General features: G+C 44.8%; 1 protein-coding gene across 1 annotated transcript; it reads right to left on the bottom strand.

Moving 5' to 3' along the window:
• Positions 1-486: 486 nt before the first annotated feature.
• On the bottom strand, positions 487-20,946 carry MAP3K8 (mitogen-activated protein kinase kinase kinase 8). Its single transcript, XM_079913410.1, has 7 exons — positions 20,590-20,946; positions 11,767-11,934; positions 8,612-8,873; positions 7,009-7,115; positions 2,806-2,958; positions 1,917-2,163; positions 487-623 (listed from the first exon to the last, which is right to left on the bottom strand). Exons 1-7 carry the CDS (start codon positions 20,926-20,928, stop codon positions 493-495), a joined length of 1,407 nt encoding a protein of 468 aa, XP_079769536.1. The 5' UTR covers positions 20,929-20,946; the 3' UTR covers positions 487-492.
• Between the last annotated feature and the right edge of the window lie 4,820 nt (positions 20,947-25,766).

Here is a 25,766-nt window from a genome sequence, read left to right as displayed (position 1 = left end):
CTAGTCCAGCTCATTGTTACAATATTTTCATTTATATTGGAGTTTACTGACAAAGACTCGAAGAGTTATCATAGAATACACACTAATATACACCAAACTATTCTGAGTTCAATGAACTTCCCATACTTAAATTAGAACCGAGAATAGTAATTTTAGGCTAATATATTATCCTTGTGATTGGTATTTTTAAAATTTTGAGCAAAGTGCACAGTGAATGGAATCAGCCACTGGAAATGATCCTTCGGTGAACTCTCAGCTTCCTTTGAGTCAGACGTACCACCTGAGAAATGAGAACCTTCCAGCCTGATGGGGCCCCGGGCAGCTTCACAGATCAACACACAGGAGCCACGTGGAGTCACGTCCATGAGTCGTGGGAGCCCAGCCGATAAACGCACAATTCACTTGACAGAGCCCCTGCGCGGAGTCAGCAGAATCAGCTTCCCAGAGACCAGCAAATGCTGAGTCCTAATTTAGGGCAAATGCCGCCATCCATCAGCCGTATTCTAGCGTTGGTGGACCCCGGACAAGGTTGAAATAGCCAGCCAGGGCCCCAAGGTCTATGTAGAGAGAACGCTGTCTCTTCAGCACCTCCGATTCCTCAGTGCTCCCTGTGCATGAAGAATCTGAAAAGGGAAACATCGAAAAAATAAAATAAATGACCAGGGGAATGTTCAATGACAAATGCCTGGTTCTTCAGCAAAAAAAAACAGAAACAACAGCAAACTGTGGGCCTAATGGGACGGCATTCCAACTCTGGTTTTATTAAGGAGCCTCAGAGTTGAACACTATTGGCTAGTCTGTGTGATACGACACAGACAGAAGAACGCAAAAAAGAGTCAATGACCACAAGAAATCAGCTAGAAATCCTGGCCCATCTTCCAACATCCCAGATGATTCTTTTTAAATGCAGAAAAGTCAGACAAGAAGCCGAGAAATGCAAACCAGAGTTCCAGGCTTGACGTCTGGGTTTGGACCCAAACAGATTGAGAATGTCACAGATTTTCATAAGAAAAATGGAAACCCCTCTCTGTGCATATTCAATGCTCCTGGAATGCGTATTGTCTTTCCTAAATGGGAAAGCTTCACAGCTGGCAGAGAGATTTTGAGCAGAGGAAGCAGAAATGCAAGTTGCCTTCAAACTCAATATTTTATCAACACCGTGATGTTTCCAAACAAGCACTGGTGTGGTTTACCATAATTGCATTAAAAAGAACCCGGCTCTTTGCTAACAGCAGAACTGTCAAGCTTGATCTGTTTTTAAAAGCAAATGCTAATTCTCTGCTGCAAAAAAGCAAGGCAGAGCAATTCTCAAAGACTGCATGATCTCCATTTGCCTGGAAAACAGTTAGACTTTGCTGATAAAGTAGCCAATTTTTTTCTTAATTGTGATTTTTTTCTTTTTGGCCGTGCCCCGCGACAGGTGATATCTTAGTTCCCTGACCAGGGATAGAACCCGTGACCCTGCGATGGAAGCACAGAGTCTCAACCACTGGGCCACCAGGGAATTCCCAGCCAATTTTTTTTTTTTGTATATGCTTTAGCTAACGTTCTTGCTGAAATTTCTCCAACAACTTACGGCATGCAGGAAGTCACTTCAACTTTTTTAAATTTTATTGAAGTCGAGTTGATTGACAATGTTGTGTTCATTTCTGCTGTACAGCAAAGTGACTCAGTTACACACATGTATGTATTCTTTCTCATATTCTTTTCCATCCTGGTTTTATCACAGGTTATTGACTATAGTTCCCTGTGCTCTACAGCAGGACCTTGCTGTTTATCCATCCTATAGATACCAGTTTGCATCTGCTAATTCCATTTTTTCCCCAAGTGCTTTCGTGAGCTCTAATTCTTAGAAGTTGGACAGAGGCAGAAAAAGAAGGGAAGCAAGGGCGCTGCACACTGCAGGGCGTCCATACCGGCGATGTTCTCAGGAAGCTCCAACTCCTTGCGGCTCAGCAGCCGCTTCTGCTCAAAGAGGGCAGAGTCCAGGCTCTGACAGCGGGGCTGATCCTCCCTAGGGGGGTTCAGGGCGTCGTGTTTCAGCAGGTCTGCTGCCCTGGGGCGGTGACTGGGGTTCCTCTCCAGAGCGGCCTCCATCAGCTCTCTCATGCCAGGACTGCAGTCTTCAGCGATATCTTCCAAAGGAGGCGCTTGCTTGTGGATCTATGAACAAACCAGCTCTCTTAGCGTCACTGGTGTGAAAATCTACCCTCGACAGCACGAGGGCTTTAGTTACAAGACCTGCGCGGTCTTTTGTTTCGAAGCAAATACAGCTCATACCCTTCAGGAACATTTCCTAAGGAAACTGAGTGAAACCCATGCTTTGGTTGAATGCAGTCAAAGAGACATGCGAGGTTTGAATAAACAGCTTTCCAGCAGAGCAGTGGCCAAAGGTCCCTGTGCAGTAACGGGGAAGGGTCTACTTCTCAACCTCTCCACTGTCAAAGGGGGCCTGCGTGTTTCACTACGTTCCAGGCTGCCGTGGGGATCTATAATCTAACCTCTTATTTTGGAACGTGTTCAAAGAACACATACGACTTCCTCGGCGCAAGGATTTATGCTACTCTGATGCTCTTCAGTGGCATCTTGTATACCAGCATAGCTATAATTTCTGCTCATGCACATTGGGGTAGGTTCCCACTCAAACAGCGATGCCTTCTTTGCGGGAACGGGTCATCGCTCCACGTGGGAGGAACTTTCAGCGTGCCCTCATGGGTCATAGTTCACCATCATCCCATTCAGGTGTGTCACCCGAGAAAGAGCAGCTCTCCTGAGCAGGTGGGGTGCCCCGCTGCCCCTGCTTACTATGTACAGGTAGGAGGGGTAGGCGGAGCGTGGGTAGCGCTTCACCCAGGGCGGGGTGCCCGTCTGCATGTGGATGAGCGTGGCCCCCAGGCTGTAGATGTCTGCTTTGGTCGAATGGCCTCTGCACAGGATCACCTCCGGGCTCATGTAAATCTGAAAGAGAAGCAGGACAGTTCAGTCTGACTCCCCTCACCTGTCTAGGTACCACTTCCCTAATCCAGTTCAGGAAGTTTCACCATATTCCCCGCACACTTCATCCCCTCAGAAGGGCCTGGCATTGCTGTGTTCCCTTCAGCGAAGGAGAAGCACAGACCCTCGGGGACCCAGGCAGCCTTGGCCAAGGGGCCCCTGCAGCCTCAGAACACCTCTTCGCACAGACTGAACACAAGGCAGACCAGGCAGCAAAGGACCCGCAGCCGAGAGCCCACCTGGGAGTCCCACCCATCCAAGTTCTGCAAAGCACAGATCGACGCTTCCTGTTTCTATTAAAACATCAATTCCTTTCATATCTAAATGACACTGAAATACATGTCCTCATTTCATGTTTGTCATTAAAATGCCAAACCACTAATTATCTACAGTCATCAAAGGCAGCAGAAGTCTCCATGGTATCAACACCGACTACGCTGGAAGAGAAGAATTTAAAGTGTAATGATGGGAAAGTGATCCTAATTGGTCAATTCTATGACCCACTTCTTATTTCTACACACCAGGGAGCCCAGTGACTAAATATTGAAGGCATGCCATGTTCACATTGTGTAAGTTCTGTCTGGTTTTATGAGCCGATGCTGGAAAAGGAGGGCTAGTTTTAGAGATAGTTTCTCTAAGCAGCGTTTGTTTCTAAACGTAAAAAAGAGCAAACCCTGGGGACCCGTGTCTTTACGGCGGGTACAGGCAGAGAGCAGTTACTACCCTCATTGTCAATATTTAGCTCTAAGAAGTTTTGATGCTGCCTGTCATCTGAATATGGAAACGTGGGTGAGTGTTCCCAGAATACATTTCAGAGTAAATAAATAAAGAACTGGCTTACAAAACCTGGGGAAATTGCCCAGTTTCCCCCTCCTAACTTGCCTCAAGTACTTGCTACAACACAACTCCGGGCTGGCTGGCTTTGGTCCCCTCGCTGACTCTCTCTCTCTCTCTCTCTCTCTCTCTCTCTCAAGGGCCGTTCCCCGTCACCCCGCAGAGGCCCACGGCTCACATTCCTGGGTCCTCAAGCCACCAGAGCAGCAGGGCGTGGGGGTCAAGGGCACTTCCTTTCAGGGCTGGCTCTGTGGGGCTTGTGCGCCCGAGGGTGTGGGCACTGGAGCAAAGGAGCCTAGAGGTCAGGGGTCAAGGCCTTCACCTCTGATAACATTTATTACAAAGGGAAAGAGACTCTGTGTGTGTGTGTGTGTGTGTGTGTGTGTGTGTGTGTGTGTGTCCCCCGGCACGAGAGGATGACGAGGGACCTTACATAAGAACTTTACAAAAGGAAGCATGCAATCAAAGGAATTCTAATTAGCTATGCACGTTGATTTTTCCTTCCTTCTCTGTAGCAGGGAATTCAAAAACAATAGCTTAAAGATAGGACAGATGAACCCTGTCATTGTAATAACAATACATGGTTATAAGGTCATGTCCCGAATTTGAAGGAGCTCTGTTGGGGGGATCAGAAATCATCTGCAGCCAAGTGATCAAGTTCTAATGGGAAGCGAATCTGCACGGGCGACCTTGACTAATTATACCTTCTTGCTCTCTAAGGATGAGGAGTCATGACAAGGTTGCCGAGAGCTTTCCTTCCCAATTCATCACGCTCGCCGTCACACTCACCGTCACTCACTGTCACACTCACTGTCACTCTCACCGTCACAATCACCGTCACACTCACCATCACCGTCACACTCACCGTCTCACCATCACACGCACCGTCACTCTCACCATCATACTCACCGTCACTCTCACTGTCACACCCACCGTGACACGCACCGTCACTCTCAACATCACACTCACTGTCACACTCACCATCACTCTCACCATCACATTCACCATCGCTCTCACCGTTGCTCTCACTGTCGCACTCACCATCACTCTCACCATCACACTCACCATCGCTCTCACCATCACACTCACCATCGCTCTCACCATCACATTCACCATCGCTCTCACCGTCGCTCTCACTGTCGCACTCACCATCACACTCACCATCACTCTCACCATCGCACTCACCGTCACACTCACCGTCGCACTCACCGTCGCACTCACCGTCGCACTCACCGTCACTCTCACCGTCACACTCACCATCGCTCTCACCGTCACACTCACCATCACTCTCACCGTCACTCTCACCGTCACACTCACCATCGCTCTCACCGTCACACTCACCATCACTCTCACCGTCACTCTTCGATCGTGAGTGCCATACAGAGGGTGAACAAACACGAGTTATCAGAATAGTTTATAACTAGGAACACCAAGGCCAGTTTATCCCGTCATGGAAAGCAATTTACATTTGGTGAAAGTACCTCAATCCAAATACTATCCAGGAACAGACGCTGTGCTCCTATCTCATACTCGAGCACACACTCTGTTTCTGCTAGAAAATCCCAGAAAGGAGATGTCTTTCCCTGGCTATTGCAAAATATTCAATTTGATCACCCTGCCGGGAAGAGAAAGGTATTTTCCATCTTTAATACCATAAACAGCTTGTTTCTCAAACGGCTCCAGGAAAAAGGGTAGAGTGTCACATATCTGAATGTCTGATGACTGCCAAACATGCTGAAGTATTTTCCGAAAAAAACATGTCATAAGTGTTGTCTTATTAGATTTTGTGCTTTGGGGAAGTTTTCCTAAGATCTGGTGATTAAAACATTCTTTAAAAAAATAATAAATAGATAATGTTTTCTTCTGAACATTATTCTGCTTGAAGACAGCTCTCTAGAATCCTCTCCCAAGTATTTTCCAGAATAAGTTCAGTGATAACAGCAAAATCAAAGACCTCTTCTGCTGCCCGGGGGGAGTCTTTGCTTTCAGAGGGTTAAGAAAAGCCTTACAGAATCTTGGTTTGAAAGGCAGACAATTTTTTTTAGCACTGCAATGAGTTCAGTGCAATACATTCACTAGCTAAACTAGAGGTTATCGTCCGATTAACACTAGGACTGACCTGATAATCTTGGGGCAAACGTCCAGGCGACTGCCCCCTCTCCACTTCCTGAGGGTACTTTCTATAGCTGCAAGGGCAGGGGGCTGGGAGGCTCTGACGGTTCACCCTCTGATAGTTTGTCATCTCACAGTCATGGAGATGGGTCAGGAAGGCAGATTCTACACCCACGTACCTTCCCAGATGCATCCAACCCCATACCCATCATAACCAACCGTGAACTAAACGGTTAAACGTTCGTAATTCAGGTAAATTTAAAATGGGTCCTCCCTCCTTCCTTATTGGCTTTGCCCTGTGCTCCATCCCTGGCACCTACAGCAGTCTTCACACAGCAGGTGCCGGATAGACACTCACTACACAGGTCAACTGCTCAGCCTAATAAGGTGAGCACTAAATATATTATTTGACAGCCCAGGAACGCATTTCTCTGAACCCCATGTACATTCAGGAAAGTTTTGTTTTTGTTGTTCCTGCTTCACAAATGAGTTAAATAGTATAGCAAGTTTATATCTTCAAATAAGATTCATTTGTACTCCAGTAAATGAGACTTCTTTTAAGATTTCCAGGATTCAAGAGAGGCCTGAAATGCCGTCAGTTCTCAGTAAATGTTCTTAAGGACCATGACAATTATGGCTGTGACTGAACCAAAACAGTAATATTAGTTATGCTAAAACCACATATATTAGTTATATCAAAAAGTTACAGAGCCGTTACACCTTAGACTTTAGACTCAGAAAGAACTAGATTTCGAGGCCCTGATCTATCAGTAGCTGAGTAACTTGGGGCACTTTATTTTAACCTCTTCAAGCTTATTTTCTCATTTTAAAATGGGAATAATAGTATTTGCCTATAATAATAGTATCGTGAGGATTAAACAATATAATTTATTTCAAGGGCTAAAGAGTATATGGCACAGAGTAAATGCTCATTAAACATGGTCCAATGATAACAATGATTTAATGCAATGGTTTTCTTCCCCTTCTTTGTCCTTTCTGCAGTAATGCTAGCACATCTTATTTTTACTCTTAGTAAGATATTGCCCATTCTGGTGTGAACATAATTACCTCTGTTCCTCGCAGCTCCTTAGGAAAATAGATCTCTTCAGTCATTTGGACACTTAGACCAAAATCCACCAAAACAGCTTTTGTGGACATGAAAACAATGTTGCTAGCTATAAAGAGAGGAAATTTTTCAGTAAAAAAATTGTGTATCTATCCCTAAATAAAATGAAAACATTATTTAAAACAACGAGTTCCATATAAAGATAGATTGAAATGCTTCCCCTACTAAAGTGGGCTTATTACGTTCAAAAGAGAAGGATGAATCTGGGTGAGAGTTTAGGTACAAATCACTTCAGATTTGTCAAGAATTCAGCCAAGGTGGATATAAATGATTGTAGCCATTAATAAGCCTCAAGATACAACAGCCAAGACACGGAAGCAACCGAAGTGTCCATTGATGGATGAATGGATGAAGAAGATTTGTATATATATATAAATTTTTGTGATACATAATAGATACATATAAATTGTGTGGTATATAGAATGGAATATTATTCAGCCATAAAAAAGAAGGAAACTCTGCTATCTGTGACAATATGGATGAACCTTGACGGCATTATGCGAAAGGAAATGAGTCAGACAGGAAAAGACAAATACCGTATGATCTAACATGTGGAATCTAAAAAAGAAAAAAACAAACAAACAGAGAAACAGAGAACAGAGTGGTTGCCTCGGGTTGAGGTGGGGGGACTTCGGGAAGGTGGTCAAAGGTTACAAATAATAAGATGAAAAATAATAGTAAGATGAATATTATTTCATCTTCCAATAATAAGATGAAAAAGTTCTGGGGCTGTGACGTACAGCATGGTGACTATAGTCCATAATACCGAATGGCGTATTGGAGAGTTGCTAAGAGAATAGATTTTAAAAGTTCCCACCACACAAAAAAATTATAAATACATGAGATGGATGGATGTTAACTAACCCTATTGTGGTGATAAGTTTGCAGTATATACATATATCAAATCATTCCCTTGTACACCTTAAACTCACACAATGTTACGTGTCAATTATTTCTCAGTAAAGCTGGAAAAAATATTTCTTACATTTTATATATTGAGTTTCAAATTCTAAGACATAAGCATAGTATTATCAAGCCACTTCCTAAAACAAAAAAGTGAAATACCCAATTTCTGTCAGGACAACTTTTGCCAGTCCAATTTACCCTTAGATATTAGGGGTTCACAGCAGGTCTCTCTTGTATATTTCCCCACAATCTCTTTATTCCTAGACAGCAGTCAGTGAAAGCTTCTTTAATGGACTATTGCCAAATTTGTATTCAAAATTAAAAAGCAATTTGTTTTTCCAAAACGTTGACTGTGTTTTTAAGTATGTTACCATTTTTAAAGCCTAGTAACAAGGCAGTGGTTAATGATATGTGGCTATAATCTCTTCCACAACAACTGGAAAATCATCCTTCCTTATGACTTTGAAAGCTCTCGTGACCCCACTGGACTCTAAAATGTATCTCAGGGACCCAGGGAGAAAGCGGGGGAGGGGTGTCTTCCCTGCCACCGAGGACCTTCAGATTGAAGGAGGAGCCATGTGCCTAAGGTCTATCTAGTCCTTTTTAAGCCAAAAAGGGACACGTCCAAGGAGAACTCACGTTTAATGTCATGGTGAATCACTTTCTTCGAGTGCAGAAAATCAAGTCCCTTGAGAACATGCTTTGTCACCCAAATAATCTCAAATTCTCTCATGGGTCCACAGCTCTCCAGTTTCTCCAGGACAGACCCTCCCTCGCCTGCTTCCATAAAGAGATGGACGGTTTCGCCCCATAGAACCGCGCCGTATAACTCAGCGATGTTCTCGTGCCGGAAGCAAGCCTGGATTTCCACGTCAGACGGCTTAAATTGGTCTACTGGGATCTAGAACACAAAACACAAGGAAGATTCTAAACACCCCCAGGATAAAGAAAAGAATACACAGCCCAGGTCAGCTCACAAACCAGAAGGCAAGTAAATGCCCTCAAGGATACTCGGACGTGTTGTGAAATTCACTCCTGAGTTACGATAACGTTTACTGAGAGGTACCTTTACATTCATGTCCGCTTAAGGTAAAAAAAAAAGAAAAAACAAAATCATGAAATACTGCTTTCATTTAGAGTATAGGTACCCAACCGAAGAATTTTTCATGATGACTGAAACAAAGGAGGTAATTTCCCGTCTTTTATACATGTAATTTCTATGGCACCTAGATTTTAGGCCATATTTTCAATATTCCTTGTCACGAAATAACATAATGTCTCTGGTCTCTCAGTTTGTGTTCTAACAATGCATTTAAATAAGCACTGGCATCTACTCTACAGAAAATCGGAAGTCATTAATAAAGAAAGAAGTAGCTCTTTCAGTGCAGAGAGATATGGAATGTCTCCAAAATATACTGATAGACTGAAAACAATCAAGATGCAGGAGTACATATATTCTATTCCTACTTGTAATGAACTCTTCAGCCATACACATGTCCATGGAAATTCTCTGGAAGGACATGTAAGAACCCGTTAACAGTAGTTACTTCAAGGAAAGGGATCTCATTCTTTAGCCTGCATCCTTTTGGACCTGTTTGGGGTTGTTAATCATCTTATATGTTTCTGTTTTTTCAGAAAAAATATGGCTTCAATATTAAATATCAGGACTGCAAGGAAAACAAACCCACAAATCTATTTCCCACGCCTTTTGCGATGAAACTGAAAAACAGAACACTTTGGTTCTAAGAGCTATAAATAATGTCTCCAGATTTTTTTTTTTAACTTGGACGTATCTCCTAAATGCAACCTTCAGGTAACTTACTATATCACGTCCTTTTCTTCCTTTTTTTTTTTTTTTTTTTTGGCAGTACGCGGGCCTCTCACTGTTGTGGCCTCTCCCGTTGCGGAGCACAGGCTCCGGACGCGCAGGCTCAGCGGCCATGGCTCACGGGCCCAGCCGCTCCGCGGCATGTGGGATCTTCCCAGATCTGGGCATGAACCCGTGTCCCCTGCATCAGCAGGCGGACTCTCAACCACTGCGCCACCAGGGAAGCCCTCTTCCTTTTAATAACAGCTGCTCTGGCCACCCTTTAAGGGGGAACAAACAAGGCCCACATGACAATAAGAGAGACTGAGATGATATTCAGTAATTATTTGATGTTTTGTTTTCGTTAAATCAAAAGTGAGTTTGTTTGTTTGTTTTTTGCGGTACGTGGGCCTCCTACTGCCGTGGCCTCTCCCGTTGCGGAGCACGGGCTCCGGACGCGCAGGCTCAGCGGCCATGGCTCACGGGCCCAGCCGCTCCGCGGCATGTGGGATCTTCCCGGACCGGGGCACGAACCCGCGTCCCCTGCATCGGCAGGCAGACTCTCAACCACTGCGCCACCAGGGAAGCCCAGTGAGTTTGTTTTATTGCACTTTAAAAAAACACAAAACTTTAAAGTAGAACAGACATACACAAAAGTGCAAAACTGGTTAAGTATCAAACTCAATAAATTTTCAACTGAACACACCCATGTAACCACTATGTAGATCAGGAAACAGAAGCCCACCAGCGCCCTGAAGCCCCCTGCTGCCCCCTGCCTGTCCCTGCTCCTCATGGGCAGCCACTCATGGGACTTCCAACAGCATGGGTTTGTTTAGCTTTTTTCGGCCCTTATGTAAGAGGAATCTCATACAGTAGATCCTATTTTGTGTCCAGCTGCCCTGGCGTAACCTAATGTAGATCTATCATCGTCAATAGGAAGTTGTAAATCATTTCTTCTCTTCACTGGACAGCATCCCAGTATGTAAATACACCATATTTCAGCACTTGGAAACTTCCCAGTTTGGGGCTATTACAAATACTGCTGCTATGAGCACTCTAGCACGTGGCTCTGGTGACCACGTGTGCATGCCTACTGGGCGAGCACCTGCAGGAGTGGAACTGCTGGGTCACAGGGCGTGTGCGCGTTCACTTTGCTAGGTCGTGCCGAACGGTTTTCCAAAGTGGGGCACCTCAGCAGTGATTGCTCAATAAGAAGAGATGCGGGGCTTCCCTGGGGGCGCAGTTGTTGAGAATCTGCCTGCCGATGCAGGGGACACGGGTTCGAGCCCTGGTCTGGGAGGATCCCACGTGCCGCGGAGCAACTAAGCCCGTGAGCCACAACTACTGAGCCTGCGCGTCCGGAGTCTGTGCTCCGCAACAAGAGAGGCTGCGATAGTGAGAGGCCCGCCCACCGCGATGAAGAGTGGCCCCTGCTTGCCACAACTAGAGAAAGCCCTCGCACAGAAACGAAGACCCAACGCAGCAAAAATAAATTAATTAATTAATAAACTCCTACCCCCAGCATCTTAAAAAAAAAAAAAAGAGATGGGTTTTTTCTCTGAAATTCAGCCCTTTAATCTACAGTCCTGAGGAGACTTACAGCTTTCCCAGGGTCTGCTTCCCTGCCTGGTCCCCTCCCCAGTGGGGGGCATTGAAGCTGCAGCAAACAGATGTGCTCTTGCAGGGTAGCTCCCCTTCAGCCACCCCAAGAGGGGTGAAGTTATCCAAGCTGGCGCTAAAGAAGCTGGTACTTTCTTTGTTATCAGAGCAAACTGATTAAAATCAACTATGGCCTTAAGCAGACCTGGGGGCTGAATGGCCCCAGGTAGCAAGCAAACCTATAAAACAGAGATGCTTTTCTTGGACTCAGCACCCTTAGATAAGAGGCCGTCAAGGGGTAGCCAGCTTTGAGTAAAGTGAATAAACGAGCACGCAAAAGCCCCCATGCCGAGCACGCAGGGCACCCTGTTGCTTATGAAGTACGTACCAGTTTACACGCCATTCTTTTCTTAGTTTTTATGTCTTGTGCTAAGTACACTTTTCCAAAGGCCCCCCGAGGAATAAAATTAGAGCCAATATTCCTGTAAGTCAGCTTCCAAGGGATGAGAAGAACATCAGAGTCTATCTGATAGCGTCCGTTCTGGGGAGTGATTACCTACAACAAAACAAAAGTGCAGGAGGGTAAGAATTTCAGCAAAGTCCTTTTCTGAGACCCGCCCTTTAGAAACTGGTTACGTTAGACCGCATTCCTACACGCAGGGTTCAAAATTAATGTCACCGTATATAACCGTAACAGTGTACAGAAGCCTCTTAGAGCTCCCATCCAGAGCTTCAGCACAACAGAGAAAGCATGTAACAGAAACACACCCCTGGTCAGACCTGATCATATTTCTATCTACGTGTGAGTAATTCACTGCCAAAGAGAACTTTAAAAATGATTTACCGAATGCACCACGACTGCTGTGACCAAAAGGCTGAAAAGAAACATTGCAGACATGTAAACTGTGCCCGCTAGCTGACTCGTTTCCAGTTAAAATGTGCTAACCTGTTAGTCTGCATACCTATTACTCAGAGGTGACGCACTCATAGAGAGAGTAGGGAAATGAACTGAGGATCACAGAGGATTCTGGAAAACAGTGTGTTACGCCAGAGCTATGAGTTGACAGCGCCACGCAAGCCAAGTAAGGGCAGAACCATTTCTCATCCATTCACTCATTTAATATTTACTGAGTGCATGGTATGTGCCAGGCACTGTGTTTGGTTCTGAGCAGGCAGCGATGAACAAGAGACAGATGACCCCTGACCTCTGAGGGTTCATGAGTCAGTAAACACTTTGAACAAGAGGTCTGAACACCAGCCGACTCAAAAGCTGAGAGCGACAACCTAAGTGTCCGTCAACAGAGGAATGGACAAAGAAGATGTGGCACATATACACAGTGGAATACGGCTCAGCCATAAAAAGGAATGAAATAACGCCATCTGCAGCAACGTGGATGGACCTGGAGATGATCATACTAAGTGAAGTGAGTCAGACAGAGAAAGGCAAATACATATGATATCACTTATATGTGGAATCTAAAATATGACACAAATGAACTTATATACAAAACAGAAATAAACCCACAGACATAGAAAACAAACTTATGGTTACGAAAGGGGACGGGGGGAGGATAAATTAGGAGTTTGGGATTAACATATACATACAGCTATGTATAAAATAGATAACCAACAAGGACCTACTGTATAGCACAGGGGACTATACTCAATATTTTGCAATAACCTATAAGGGAAAAGAATCTGAAAAAAAAAATATATATATATATATACACAGTATAGTATAACTGAAACACGTTGCTGTACACCTGAAAATAACACGACATTGTAAATCAACTATACTTCAATTTTTAAATAAATGAATAAAAATAACAATTAACAAAAATTAGGAGAGCGATATCCTGATAGCAGTGTGGGTTATAAGGTATGTACCCTTGTCAAAACCCATCAAACTGGATATGAAAGCCCTGTGTATTTTACTGCATATAAAGTCTATGTCAATTTTTCAAAAGTGAAAAATTGAGAGGAGAAATAATTACAAATCAAATGAAAACAAATTAATAAGATAGTCCGTGGGAGACATGACCTGGAGCACATTCCTAAAAAAAATGTGTTGGGTATGCTTTCAAGGGTTAGAGTCTCAAAAATACAGGTTTTACCTACGTTTCATTAGGAATATTACGACTTCAGATTATGAATTCGGGGATTATGAAACTATCAAAGTGACATGAAGTTATTTCAGGAATGGGAGAGGGTGAAGGGGAGTGCAGATCACGTGGGTAAAGGGTAGACTCCGAGTCATCTCCAGATGCAGGGGGCCTTACACGGGCCCTGCTCTGGGAATAATCCTGGTGACCGTAAGCGTTATTCACTCAGGACCTACTATTGCTAATCTTAGCTACACTCCGTGAACAGGCGTGCTCACTATTAGGGAATGAAGCAAAGAACGCTAATACTTCGAAATGTGAAGTCACTACACTAAAAACTTCAGTATTCACTGAGTGCAGCCTCTGCGCAGGTCCCGAGAGGGAAAATGACCAAGTGCAGCCCGCGGCGTTGCCAAGTTTGAAATATGACGTCCTTTCAAGAATTGTCACCTCAAGTTCCTGGAGGCCACTTCTACAGCACGCTGGGAACCACATGCAGACAGAACCATGCTCACGGCACTCAGCTGCACTCGCTTTATTGCCTCTTCCTTGTTATTAAATATTTACAGACCCAATTTCATTCGATTCTCCAGGAATCCACTTCAGGGCTTAACTCACCTTTGGAAAACAAAAGTTTTACTTAAAAATTTTTTTTTAATTGAAGTATAGCTGATTTACAATGTTGTGCTAGTTTCAGGTGTACAGCAGTGATTCAGTTATACATATACATCTCTATTCTTTTTCAGATTCTTTTCCATTATAGGTTATTACAAGATATTGAATACAGTTCCCTGTGCTATACAGTAGGTCCTTGGTGGTTATCTATTTTATATATAGCTGTATGTATATGTTAATCCCAAACTCCTAATTTATCCTCCCCCCATCCCCTTTCGTAACCGTAAGTTTGTTTTCTATGTCTGTGGGTTGATTTCTGTTTTGTATATAAGTTTGTTCTAGATCCGTGGGATCTGGCTCTGTCCTGCTCTGCTGGTCCCACAGCAAAGGGACAGCCAGGTTCAAGTTCGGGGCTGTAACCAGTAGGTCCTGGCTGTTTATCTATTTATATATAGTAGTGTGTAACTGTTAATCTCAAACTCCTCATTTATCCCTCCCCCCTCCCTTTCCCCTTTGGAAACCATAAGTTTGTTTTCTATGTCTATGAGTCTATTTCCATTTTGTAAATAAGTTCATTTGTATCATGTTTTTAGATTCCACGTATAAGTGATGTCATATAATATTTGTCTTTGTCTGACTTACTTCACTTGAAAGTTTTACTCTTGTCCAACCCAAATCTGCTCTAACCCCCTCTGATGCGGTGCGCTCTTAGCCGACAGGATGGAGAGTAGTAACGCCAGCCAGCTACCGAGCGTTAATTCTGGGCCAGGCACTGTGCTGAGTACTTCATACATTAACTCAGCAATTTCTCATAACAGGCCTGTGACGTAAGGGCTCTTTTTATCTCCACTCACAGATGAGGAAACTGGCTTCAGGAGGTTAAGGAACTCACTAGGCGGCAAGAGTCAGGATTCAAACTCGGGTCTGTCTGACCCCAAAGCCGCAGCTCCTATTCCTCAGGTAAGAGCCTTTGATCTTGCAGAGGCTGTAATTCAAGCTGAGCTGTGATCAGAACACAGTTGTTAAATGTCTACATTTACATATCACTGAGCACGGCTTGGCCTTCTTCTCTTTAGATCAAATACTACAGTTCCTTCACTGCAGTTTATCATCCCCAGCGTTCTGGGGACCCTCCTCCAAACACCCTGCAAGTTCTCCCGGGCCACCTCAGACGACAGTCCCTGAACGTGTGGTGTGACATGCAAGTGATGGCCAGTTTGTGGTTCTGCAAAGTCCCTGGATCATAACAGGCAGAGCAGTTCTCAGAGTTTCCTGAGATGCTCTTCCCAGGATACAAGCCTCTATTTTGGCTCAAATAAAATTTTCCATTTTTTTCTTAGATGCACTGGTTTATTTTCTGGTGATGCTCTGGAAGGGGTATGTTAATTTCTTCCTTCGTGAAGCCATTCACAGGTGGGCCTGGTCAGGATGCTTCCTGGGAGCTAAGCAAAGGTATTTTACATTAACACTCGTTACAAGGGTGGCTTTGCATCCTTTCAACACGCACTGTGTGTACACAGGTCACGTGCTTCATTGTATGGAATGAAGGTGGCCATTTGCCCATTTTACAGATGAGTAAACAGAGGCATAGAGGTTGTAATGACTGGGCCAATGTCACCCAGCTAGTCCATTTCAGAGCTGAGACACATGCTGGGCACTTTAATTCAAGGGCCTGCCGTCTTCACAACTCCTCATGGTATATGTATATACCATATACCATGGCCAAGAAGTAGGGCTTAGGAGTCAGGGGAGTCAGAGATGGCTTTTAGTCCCCTCTAAGGAAGGACTTCCCTACAATCAGCATTGGCCCGATATGACATTAAATGCCCTAGAATATGATGCATGCTTCGTCACAGGTTTCCCGGCACAGACCAAAATGGCCCAGCAATTATTGGAGCTGATAAAGGGGGTGATTCAAGCTTCAGACAGAGAGCTTGACTCGAGTATCTTTAAGGGTTTTTTTAACCCTGAGAAACCAGGAATCCGTGACTTGGCCTGTGGAGCAGGACAGCATCTCACACCCACATCTATGAGCAAGCTCTTTGGGGCTCGTGAGTTTCCCAAACAATCACCCAAGAGTTGAGTGTTTAGAACCCATTTTAGGTTATTCATCCCCAGGTGAGGGTGACAGTTGGTCTAGATTGTAAGTAACTTGTAGCACCCTCACGCAAAGCAACCCCTGGCTTAGTCTCCTAAAGTTTCTTCCCCAGGTCCTGCTGGATGTTGGTGGAATCTCTTAAATATTATTTTCTGAAAATAGCACCCACTTGCACACACATGCAGACCACCATTTTACACGCCTATGCTTCAGGATATGATTGTAACTCCTGGGTCCCCCACCCTAATTAACTCCACAGGCGCTGTGCTGGTAGGTTGCCTGTAATACACCGGGCGTCTGTGACTCCATTCTCTCCATCTGAAACATTCCCTGCTCTCCAGCCCCTTTATCTGGCTGATTCCAGCTCAGTAATTTAGGTATCAATTCCTCTCGGGGAAATTCCCTGGCGGTCCAGTGGTTAGGACGCAGCACTTTCGCTGCCGAGGGCCTGGGTTCAATCCCTGGTTGGGGAACTAAGATCCCACAAGCTGTGTAGTGCGGCCAAAAAAAGAATGTTTTTAATTCCTCTTGGAAGCCTATCTGACATTCCTCCTTTCCACCTGCTCACCCTCGGGGTTATGTGAGGTATCCCGCCTGAGTGTTCCCATAGCGATCAGGGCTAGCTGTATGGAGAAGTCCTACAGTGCATTACAATTACCTGTCTACTTGCCCTCTCCAGAAGGCAGAAAGCTACCAGGGGACACAAACTGTATCTCCAGCACCTGGAGAAGTACCTCATCTCTTGCAGAAGTTTGAGCTCTGTCTAAAATGAATGGATGAATACCGGAAGGACAGCATTTGGTCCGCATGTGGATACACTTGAAGGTCGACTTTACCTTGGAACCAAGCTGTTGGGTAGATAATTAGCTGCCACCTTGTAAAGCAGAGAAACAGACAGCAGCCAGGCCAGGAGAGAAAAGTTTTGATGGTCTTAGGGGGAGGGCCATGGGAAGAGGAAGGTCTTGAAGGTGGGATGGTTCCCAGGAGAACACACGCGAGGTTGAAGGAAGCCAGGAGCCAACGTGGCCTCCTTCACCCTCTTGTCTCAGACTGGCTATGATCTGGGATGGCAAGTCACCGTTCTTGTGCCATTATTTATAAAACACGGAGCTGTGCCAGGCTACTAGCTGTCACAGGGGTGCATCTAGTCCTTAAGGACAGTGACAGGAAAGCCAATCACAGCCCCCTGAGCCATCAATCACAGGGTGATTTGCCAAATAAGGCATGGTCTACTTTCCTGTGGATTTTAAGGTTAGGTCTTCTTGCTGTATTTTATATTCTTGATCACTTTTTAAAACAAAAAGACTTTTTTTTTTTTTTTTTTGCGGTACGCGGGCCTCTCACTGTCGTGGCCTCTCCCGTTGCGGAGCACAGGCTCCGGACGCGCAGGCTCAGCGGCCATGGCTCACGGGCCCAGGCGCTCCGCGGCATGTGGGATCTTCCCGGACCGGGGTACGAACCCGTGTCCCCTGCGTCGGCAGGTGGACTCTCAACCACTGCGCCACCTGGGAAGCCCAACAAAAAGCTTTTTGAAAGTTGTAAAGTTCCCCGCTTTTTTGATGTGTCCTATTTGCGAATTTTCTCCCAAATATGCCTTGATTCATTTCTGGAGCACAGGCTCCATGACAGGACTAACAACAGTCTACTCTTACGCTTTGCTGATAATATTTTCACCTCCTTTTAATGCCTTCATTTCTCTCTTTTGCCGCATGAGCTTCTTTTTGCCCCTCACTCCAAAACCTTCAGGAAGCTACTCCTTTGTACTCTTTATATTTTTCCTGAATTCCCTCTGTACGTTCCCAATTCTATGGCCCATCTCATCAGTCTGATAGTCCAGGGGAAATAAGCCCAAGTCTCTACATATTCACAAGCAAAGATAACGTGTTTATTCTGCATCTTTTCCTTTAAGACACCCATTTTAACAAATAAATATGTAAAAAGAAAAGAGAGAGAAATACATAAACAATTATGTTTCTGATTATAGATATATATATTATTTTGAACCAGAATTCTCCAGCTATATTTTACCTAAGACAAACAGGTATTAACCCTTATTCAAATTATGACTTCCCATTTATAAACAGAAGTACTCTTCTCAAGGCAAAGTTAACTATCAAGCACAGTTTGGTAAATCCAGACCAAAGCAAGTCATACAATGATGCCAAAGGTAATCTTTTTTTTGGGGGGGGGGGAGGTAATTTTGCAATTCTGCTGCAAATTGAGCTATAGCTGAACACAACTGGCTTCTAACAAAATAATTCACTACACGGCTGACCTAAATCACTGTGTTGTTTTGAACTGAACGAATGTGGTATGCAAAAAATAATAATAGTAATTAAGTACTCGGTCCAGAATCTTTACTTGTTCAGCACCACCCCCCATACATTAGCCTTCTTGCCATTTAGATACACCAGAGGCAAGGAGGCACTCTCATCAATAAGCGAGTTTTGCAAGTTCCCAGCCACTCCTCTGTGAATTGTCCTTTTTAAAAAATAACATCACCTCTAGCCAGCAACTACATTCACCTTTGAGAGACTAAGACACTGACCACACCCGAACACATCACCTGATCCCCTCCTGTGGCAACTAAGTGTTGTCACAATATGTTGGATCTTTTGGATACTTGGGGTGACTAAACAAGTATAGCCCTTGTCATTCATACTTTGTCAATTAAAGAGAGTGAATCTGTGGATAACTATTTACTGCCACAAACTACATTTCTGCAAGAACTGAATGTAGCCAGTATTAATATCGTGACGTTTCAAGATGTGACAAGAGAGGAGCACAAAAATTCAGCCTTCAAAAAAATTCAACAGACATTCTTTGACATAAATTGTAGCAATATTTTTTGGCTCTGTCTCCTAAAGCAAAGGAAATAAAAGCAAAAATAAACAAATGGGACTTAATTAAACTTAAAAGCTTTTGCACAGCAAAGGAAACCATTGACAAAACAAAAAGACAACCTACTGGACAGGAGAAAATATTTGCAAATGATACAACCAATAAGGAAGGGATGAATATCGAAAATATGTAAACAGCTCCTATAACTCAACATCAAAAAAACAACAACCCAATTAAAAAATGGGCAGAAGACCTGAAGAGACATTTTTCCAGAGAGGACATGCACATGGCCAACAGACCCATGAAAAGATGCTCAACATCTCTAATCATCAGGGAAATGCAAATCAAGACCACAATGAGACATCACTTCACACCTGGCAGAACGGCCATCATCAAAAAACACAAATAACAAATGTGGAGAGGATATGGAGAAAAGGGAACCCTCCTGCACTGTTGCTGGGAGTGTAAACCGGTGCAACCACTGTGGAGAACAGCATGGAGGCACCTCAGAAAACCAAAAAGAACCACCATATGATCCAGCAATTCCACCCCTGGGCATATATCCGAAAAAATGGAAATACAAATTTGAAAAGATACATGTACCCCAATGTTCATAGCAGCGTTATTTACAATTGCCAAGGAATGGAAGCAATCTAGCTGTCCCTCAACAGATGAATGGATAAAGAAGATGTGTTTTATATATATATATATATATATATATATATATATACACACACACACACACACACACACACATATACATACAATGGAATACTACTCAGCCATAAAAAAGAATGAAAGTTTGCCATTTGCAGTAACATGGATGGACTTGGAGGGTATTATGCTAAGTGAAATAAGTCAGACAGAGAAAGACCAACACTGTATGCTATCCCTTATATGTAGAATCTGAAAAATAAAACAAACTAGTGAATATAACAAAAAAGAAACAGACCATAGATATAGAGAACAAACTAGTGGTTACCAGTGGGGAGAGGGAAGAGGAAAGGAGTAGAGGATTAAAAGACACAAACTATTATGTATAAAATAACCTGCAAGGATATACCGTGTAACACATGGAATACAGCCAATATTTCATAATAATATAAATGGAGTATAACCTCCAAAAATTGTGAATCACTATATTGTACACCTATAACTTATAAAAAATTATACATCAACAGTACTACATAAAAAATACATGTTCATTAAAGACAAAGCCTTTATTCCCCTCTCAGATGAAGGACTCTCAGGAAGCCTTTCTCTTCGGCCTAATTGACGCATGAGCTCTTCAGTGAACTGTTAAATTAAAATTCATTCTTCTTAATTACCTATTTGTAGAACTACTCCTAAAATATGGAAAAGATTCTTTAAATGGAACTTTTAACGAAGACCGTGTTTTGCGCCTTTCACACGGAGGTGATTCTTACAGATATTCCATTTTTAAACACCATACCTGGCAGCCAGCCTGAACCAGGTTCACATCCTACTCAGCAGTAAGTGCAGCAGCAGTAGTAAGCTGAACACACGGCACTCAACTGATCAGGAAAAAACATACCATATTTAATAAAATTCCAGATTCTTGCGGTCGGTGTCCGTACAAACGCTTGGCGGTGTTGGATATGTGGTTTGCAAAAGCAAGCAAGTCCTCCACGGTTCCGTATCGGACCGATGACAGCCAAGGTCCCTCCTGGCCGCTGAGCAGCACGGAGTCGGCACGCCCCTCCTCCTCGTGATTGCTGTCCTGACACACGGTCATCAGACTGGGTTCGTAGGCCACAGGCTCTTCACTCGCGTAAAGATTTTCCATAATGTCTATTACATCAGACACGTTCAAATGCTTCATTAATAAATCGATTTCTTCTTTGCTGTCACTTCCAGTGCTCATGAACTCCATCACTGTCAGGCTCTCCAGAGAGTCTGCAAAAGAAACCTCAACTACTTAGTTCACTGTATTTGTATTTGCATTTGAGATCAATGGGAAACTGACATGAAAGGATTGGGAACAGGCTTCTATACGACTTTGTTTATAAAATAAGGGCGGGTTTCCCGGGTGGCGCAGTGGTTGAGAGTCCGCCTGCCGATGCAGGAGACACGGGTTCGTGCCCCGGTCCGCGAAGATCCCACATGCCGCGGAGCGGCTGGGCCCGTGAGCCATGGCTGCTGAGCCTGCGCGTCCGGAGCCTCGCAACGGGAGGGGTCTCAGCAGTGAGAGGCCCGCGTACCACAAAAACAAACAAACAAATAAAATAAGGGCTCTGGCCACAGTGTGTGTGAGGTCAAATGCACACAGTGAAGAAAGGGACCTTAGATAACCTTTAGTCCGGCGCTCACTTGACCGTTTCCAACCCTGCCGCAGGGGACAATCTTCCCTGCATGATCTCTGTGGCTTTTAGGCCGTGGGTGGCTTTTTTTTTAAAAAAAGAAACTCCTTGGGACTTCCCTGGCAGTCCAGTGGTTAGGACTCAGCACTTTCACTGTGGTGGCCCGGGTTCAATCCCTGGTTGGGGAACTAGGATCCCGCAAGCCACACAGCACAGCCAAAAAATAAATAAATAAATAAAATGAAAATGGAAATTTACTTAAAAACAAAAAACTCCTTTACCAAATTCAGGAGCTAACTTTGCAAATAAAATTCAAGCCCTGAAGCCAGAAGCATGTCACACGGATTTTAATCTGAGCAAATGTGATGATGGTAAGTCAAGTTTCAGGAAAAATTCTGACACAAATAACAGCTCATTTAGAAAGGAGACGGCAAATCTCAAACTTCTTTCTGCTGAGGACGGGTATGAGAAAGGAGAAGATTCCTTTAACCTGTAATCAGCTGTCCCCTCCTGTGACCAGGATTCTTTAACGGTACAAAGCATGCATCTCAAAGACTCAAGAAAGTTAACTTAATATCTAGATCAATGACTCTCTAGAAGTTGTGGTTTTATAAAGAAGCCAGGGAAGCCAAACCTATCATAAGCAAGACATGGGCAAGACTGACTAACTCTGATTAGCCAAAACCGTATTTCAGCTCTTCTATACAAATCAGGAGCCTTGGGGATCTGTAAATGAGAAGAAGAAGGTAAGTCAAGGGTAAACAGTGATGCTGTTACTCAGGATCTGGGAACAACACCATTCCAGAGGATTAAAGGTAAAAGGACTTAAGAGACCTAAGAAAATGAAAAGGTATGTATGTCTACCTGAACTACTGTGCTCCTGGAAGCAGCCTCTCTCTGCCAAGTCTTTCAGGTTCTTGAAAGCACAAGCCTTCAATGCGTTCAACACACAGGGCTAAACAAAAGCCACAGGCTCCCATCAACCTGGATGGAGCACAAGCACCAAACTCCAGGAAATATTCCACCTTGGGGCCACCTGCCCGCAAGACCCAGACATAGGCCTCTTGGTGAATTTCACTTGAGAAAAGAACCATGCAATTTAGTGTCGTTATTAAGTTACTGGACGATCCATTTCTTTCTTTCTTTTTTTTTTTTAATGCTCTTTTTTAAAAATATTTATTTTATTTGGTTGGGCCAGGTCTTAGTTGTGGCCAGCGGGCTCCTTAGTTGTGGCTCACAGTCTCCTTAGTTGTGGCATGTGAAGTCTTAGTTGCGGCATGCACTGTGGGATCTAGTTCCCTGACTAGGGGTCGGACCCTGGCCCCCAGCATTGGGAGCGTGGAGTCTTAACCCCTGTGCCACTACAAATTGTGTATGGGGAAAGAAGTCTAGGATTACGCAGTTATGACACGGCATCTAGACTCAGGCTGCGGGGGGCCAATCTCAGCCCCTCCTTTAGTGTTTGCATGATCTTGGTCAAGTTTTGTACTTTAACCTCACTTCATGTCGACGTCCCCCACCTGCAAAATGCAAGTAATAACAGCATGTCCCTTGTAGGTGGTTGTGAGGGTCAAAGGCGTTCCAGAGCATAAGGTGCTGGGCACAGACTCTGGTGCACAGTACATAAACTATGTCTTTTGAAGCTGCTACGATGCGCATGAAATCGAAGGACTGGGTCGGATCCCTGGCTTTGCAGGTACTGCATTAGGCCGCCTTTCTTAACTGCAAATGGGCTGCGGCTACCTATTCCCCTCCAACCCCCATCCTCCCCCTTCTTCACAGTAAGGTTTTAAAGACTGTTTCTAAAATAAGAGACAAAGAAAGAAAAAAAATAAAGGCAGAAACCAATGAAATGTTTTGATGGCTGTTATCATTACAGTTACATCTGGAGAGCAAAGGAAAGCCCCCTCTCTGAGACCTGGCTGGTCTTTGAGGAAGACTGATTCAGGCTCTTGGAGTCTCTTGACTTATGAAAGGAATTTTTTAGGTTAACGGAGGAACATTGGACTAGGTTTCACGGGGCCATTTAGTTGCAGTTTCTACTTGTAGAATTTACAGGGGAAAAAATGGAATTGAAACAACAACAGCTCAATTTAGGACCCCACTGGCTGCAAAGTTCCAAACCTGCTGGATTTCCTTAGCGAATGGCTGGCCAGAGAGAAAGTAAAGTTCCCAGTAGTAACAGCGCTATAGAAAGAGAGGAAAAGGTCCACACAGTTTACAAGTCGGTTAGCTGATCCAGAGAGGAAAGGCAGGTTTTGGTTTTTAAATCCTGCAGAAAGTCTGGAACATTTGTATGTAAAACCTGAGAGGCGGAAACACACACGCCCGTAATCTGCTGGGGGAGGGCAGGGAGGTGGAGGCGTGTGTCTCCGGTGCCACTAATCCCCTAGCAACGCCAACCTCCACTCCTGCAAACCCGCGTGCAAACCCGTGTGCGCCCCAGAAAACCCTGACAACCGCCCGCTCAAGGTGCCGGCAGAAGCCTCAGGTTTTCAGGCCTTAATTAAGCAGACAAGATGCTAATGATTTCTGCGTTACTCACCACCAGCAGACGTCTAGAAAAGTGAATGATGAAGGGATCTGTATTTCACTTCAGCAGCAAGCACCCTTCCCCACACAGTGTTCAATAAAAATCTGCATTAAATCCCCACTTGTTAACGCAGGAGGGGACTATACCAATTTTAGAAATGGACAAATGGGCAGATACAGTCAAAATGATCTGCTTCAAATAATTTCTGAAATTGGCAGTAAAGCCAAGAGGCGATACTCTCCTAAACAGAATGGCATACTCTTAGCTACTTCCATCTCCGTAGACAAAAGGTGAGCGTTTCCTGGCAAGTGCGCATGAAAATGGCCAAGATTACTGGTGTAGGCTCCTACCTTACAAAGGATGATTATACCTCATGTTACTTCACATTTAAAAGATTTTTCTGCCAAAATAGTACATTGCCCCTCAGGGCACACCTCCAATAAGACTTCTAATAATATTTTTTTCTCAAAAAGCCCGAGAATTGGGACTTCCCTGGTGGTGCAGTGGTTAAGAATCCGCCTGCCAATGCAGGGCACACGGGTTCAATCCCTGGTCTGGGAAGATCCCACATGAGGCGAAGCAACTAAGCCCGCACACCACAACCACTGAGCCTGCGCTCTAGAGCCCATGCACCACAACTACTGAGCCTGAGCTCTAGAGCCTGCGCGCCACAACCACTGAGCCTGCGCTCTAGAGCCCGCGCGCCACAACCACTGAGCCTGCGCTCTAGAGCCCGTGTGCCACAACTACTGAGCCTGCGCTCTAGAGCCCGCGCGCCACAACCACTGAGCCTGCGCTCTAGAGCCCGTGTGCCACAACTACTGAGCCTGCGCTCTTGAGCCCGCAAGCCACAACTATTGAAGCCCCTGCACCTAGAGCGCGAGTGCTCCGCCACAAGAGAAGCCACAGCAAGGAGAAGCCCGCGCACCTCAGCACCCCCTGCTCGCTGCAACCAGAGAAAGCCCGTGCAGCAACGAAGACCCAACACAGCCAAACATAAATAATAAATAAATAAACAAATTTATTTTTTAAAAGAAACCGAGAATGAAGACATTCTAGCTGTATTAGAAGCACAGCCACTTCAAAACCTCTAGATGCCTCAACCATCCGATTCTCCTTATAGGACGTCTGCCAGAAATACCGCACACCAACCTCACGCCATCAGATCCGGGGGCGTCTGCCGATCCAAATTACCTTCTACTTGGCAAGTACCTAAAACTCAGGCCACAGGTACGCAAAGCAACTGTATTACTGCTTCCTTCCCTGTTTTTGTCGGGAGCAGTCCTTTATTCTGGGCCAAAATACGTCTTTCCAAAAGTGAAACAGACGTTGCAATGTTTTCTTAAAGATAGCTCGCGGCCTTCCCCGTTAACTTTTGGGACGATCTGGACGCTGCGCTTCCTTTTTCAACGTGGTTCCCCTCCTAGAACTAGAACTTCGGAATCCTGATACTGCATTTCCACGGGGAAACATCTGTGAAATAACATTTTTCCCCTTAACATTCTTTCTTAGGCCAAAAGCCCAGCATTCGTGTTCTGCTATAACCACCCTACTGGTCGCAGAATGGGATCCGGGATGCAAGCGTGAAGTTGCTCGGAGGCTCTCGACCCTGCTAAACCCCCTCCCCTCCATTCCTCCCGGTCCTTAAGACGAAGGGAGCGTTAAAGGACTTGCACATGAGAAGAGCACCCATCGCCAGGGCCAGCGGCAGCCGGGCCCCGCGCCTCCGGGGCACACTCACCGGGTCTGAGCAGGGAGGGCGCAGCCTTGCGGGTGGCGCCCGCGGCGGGAAGCCGGGACCTGCCCTGCTCGCGCGCTAGGGATCCGGGAAGGAGGAGGAAAGGGGAGGAGTCGCGGCCGGTGCCCCGTGGGACCCTT

This window comes from Stenella coeruleoalba (assembly GCF_951394435.1).
Source record: "Stenella coeruleoalba genome assembly, chromosome: 2".
In the NCBI taxonomy this organism is placed as follows: Eukaryota; Metazoa; Chordata; class Mammalia; order Artiodactyla; family Delphinidae; genus Stenella; species Stenella coeruleoalba.
Note: the sequence above shows the minus strand (reverse complement) of the source record. Positions and strands in the feature narration are given on the sequence as shown.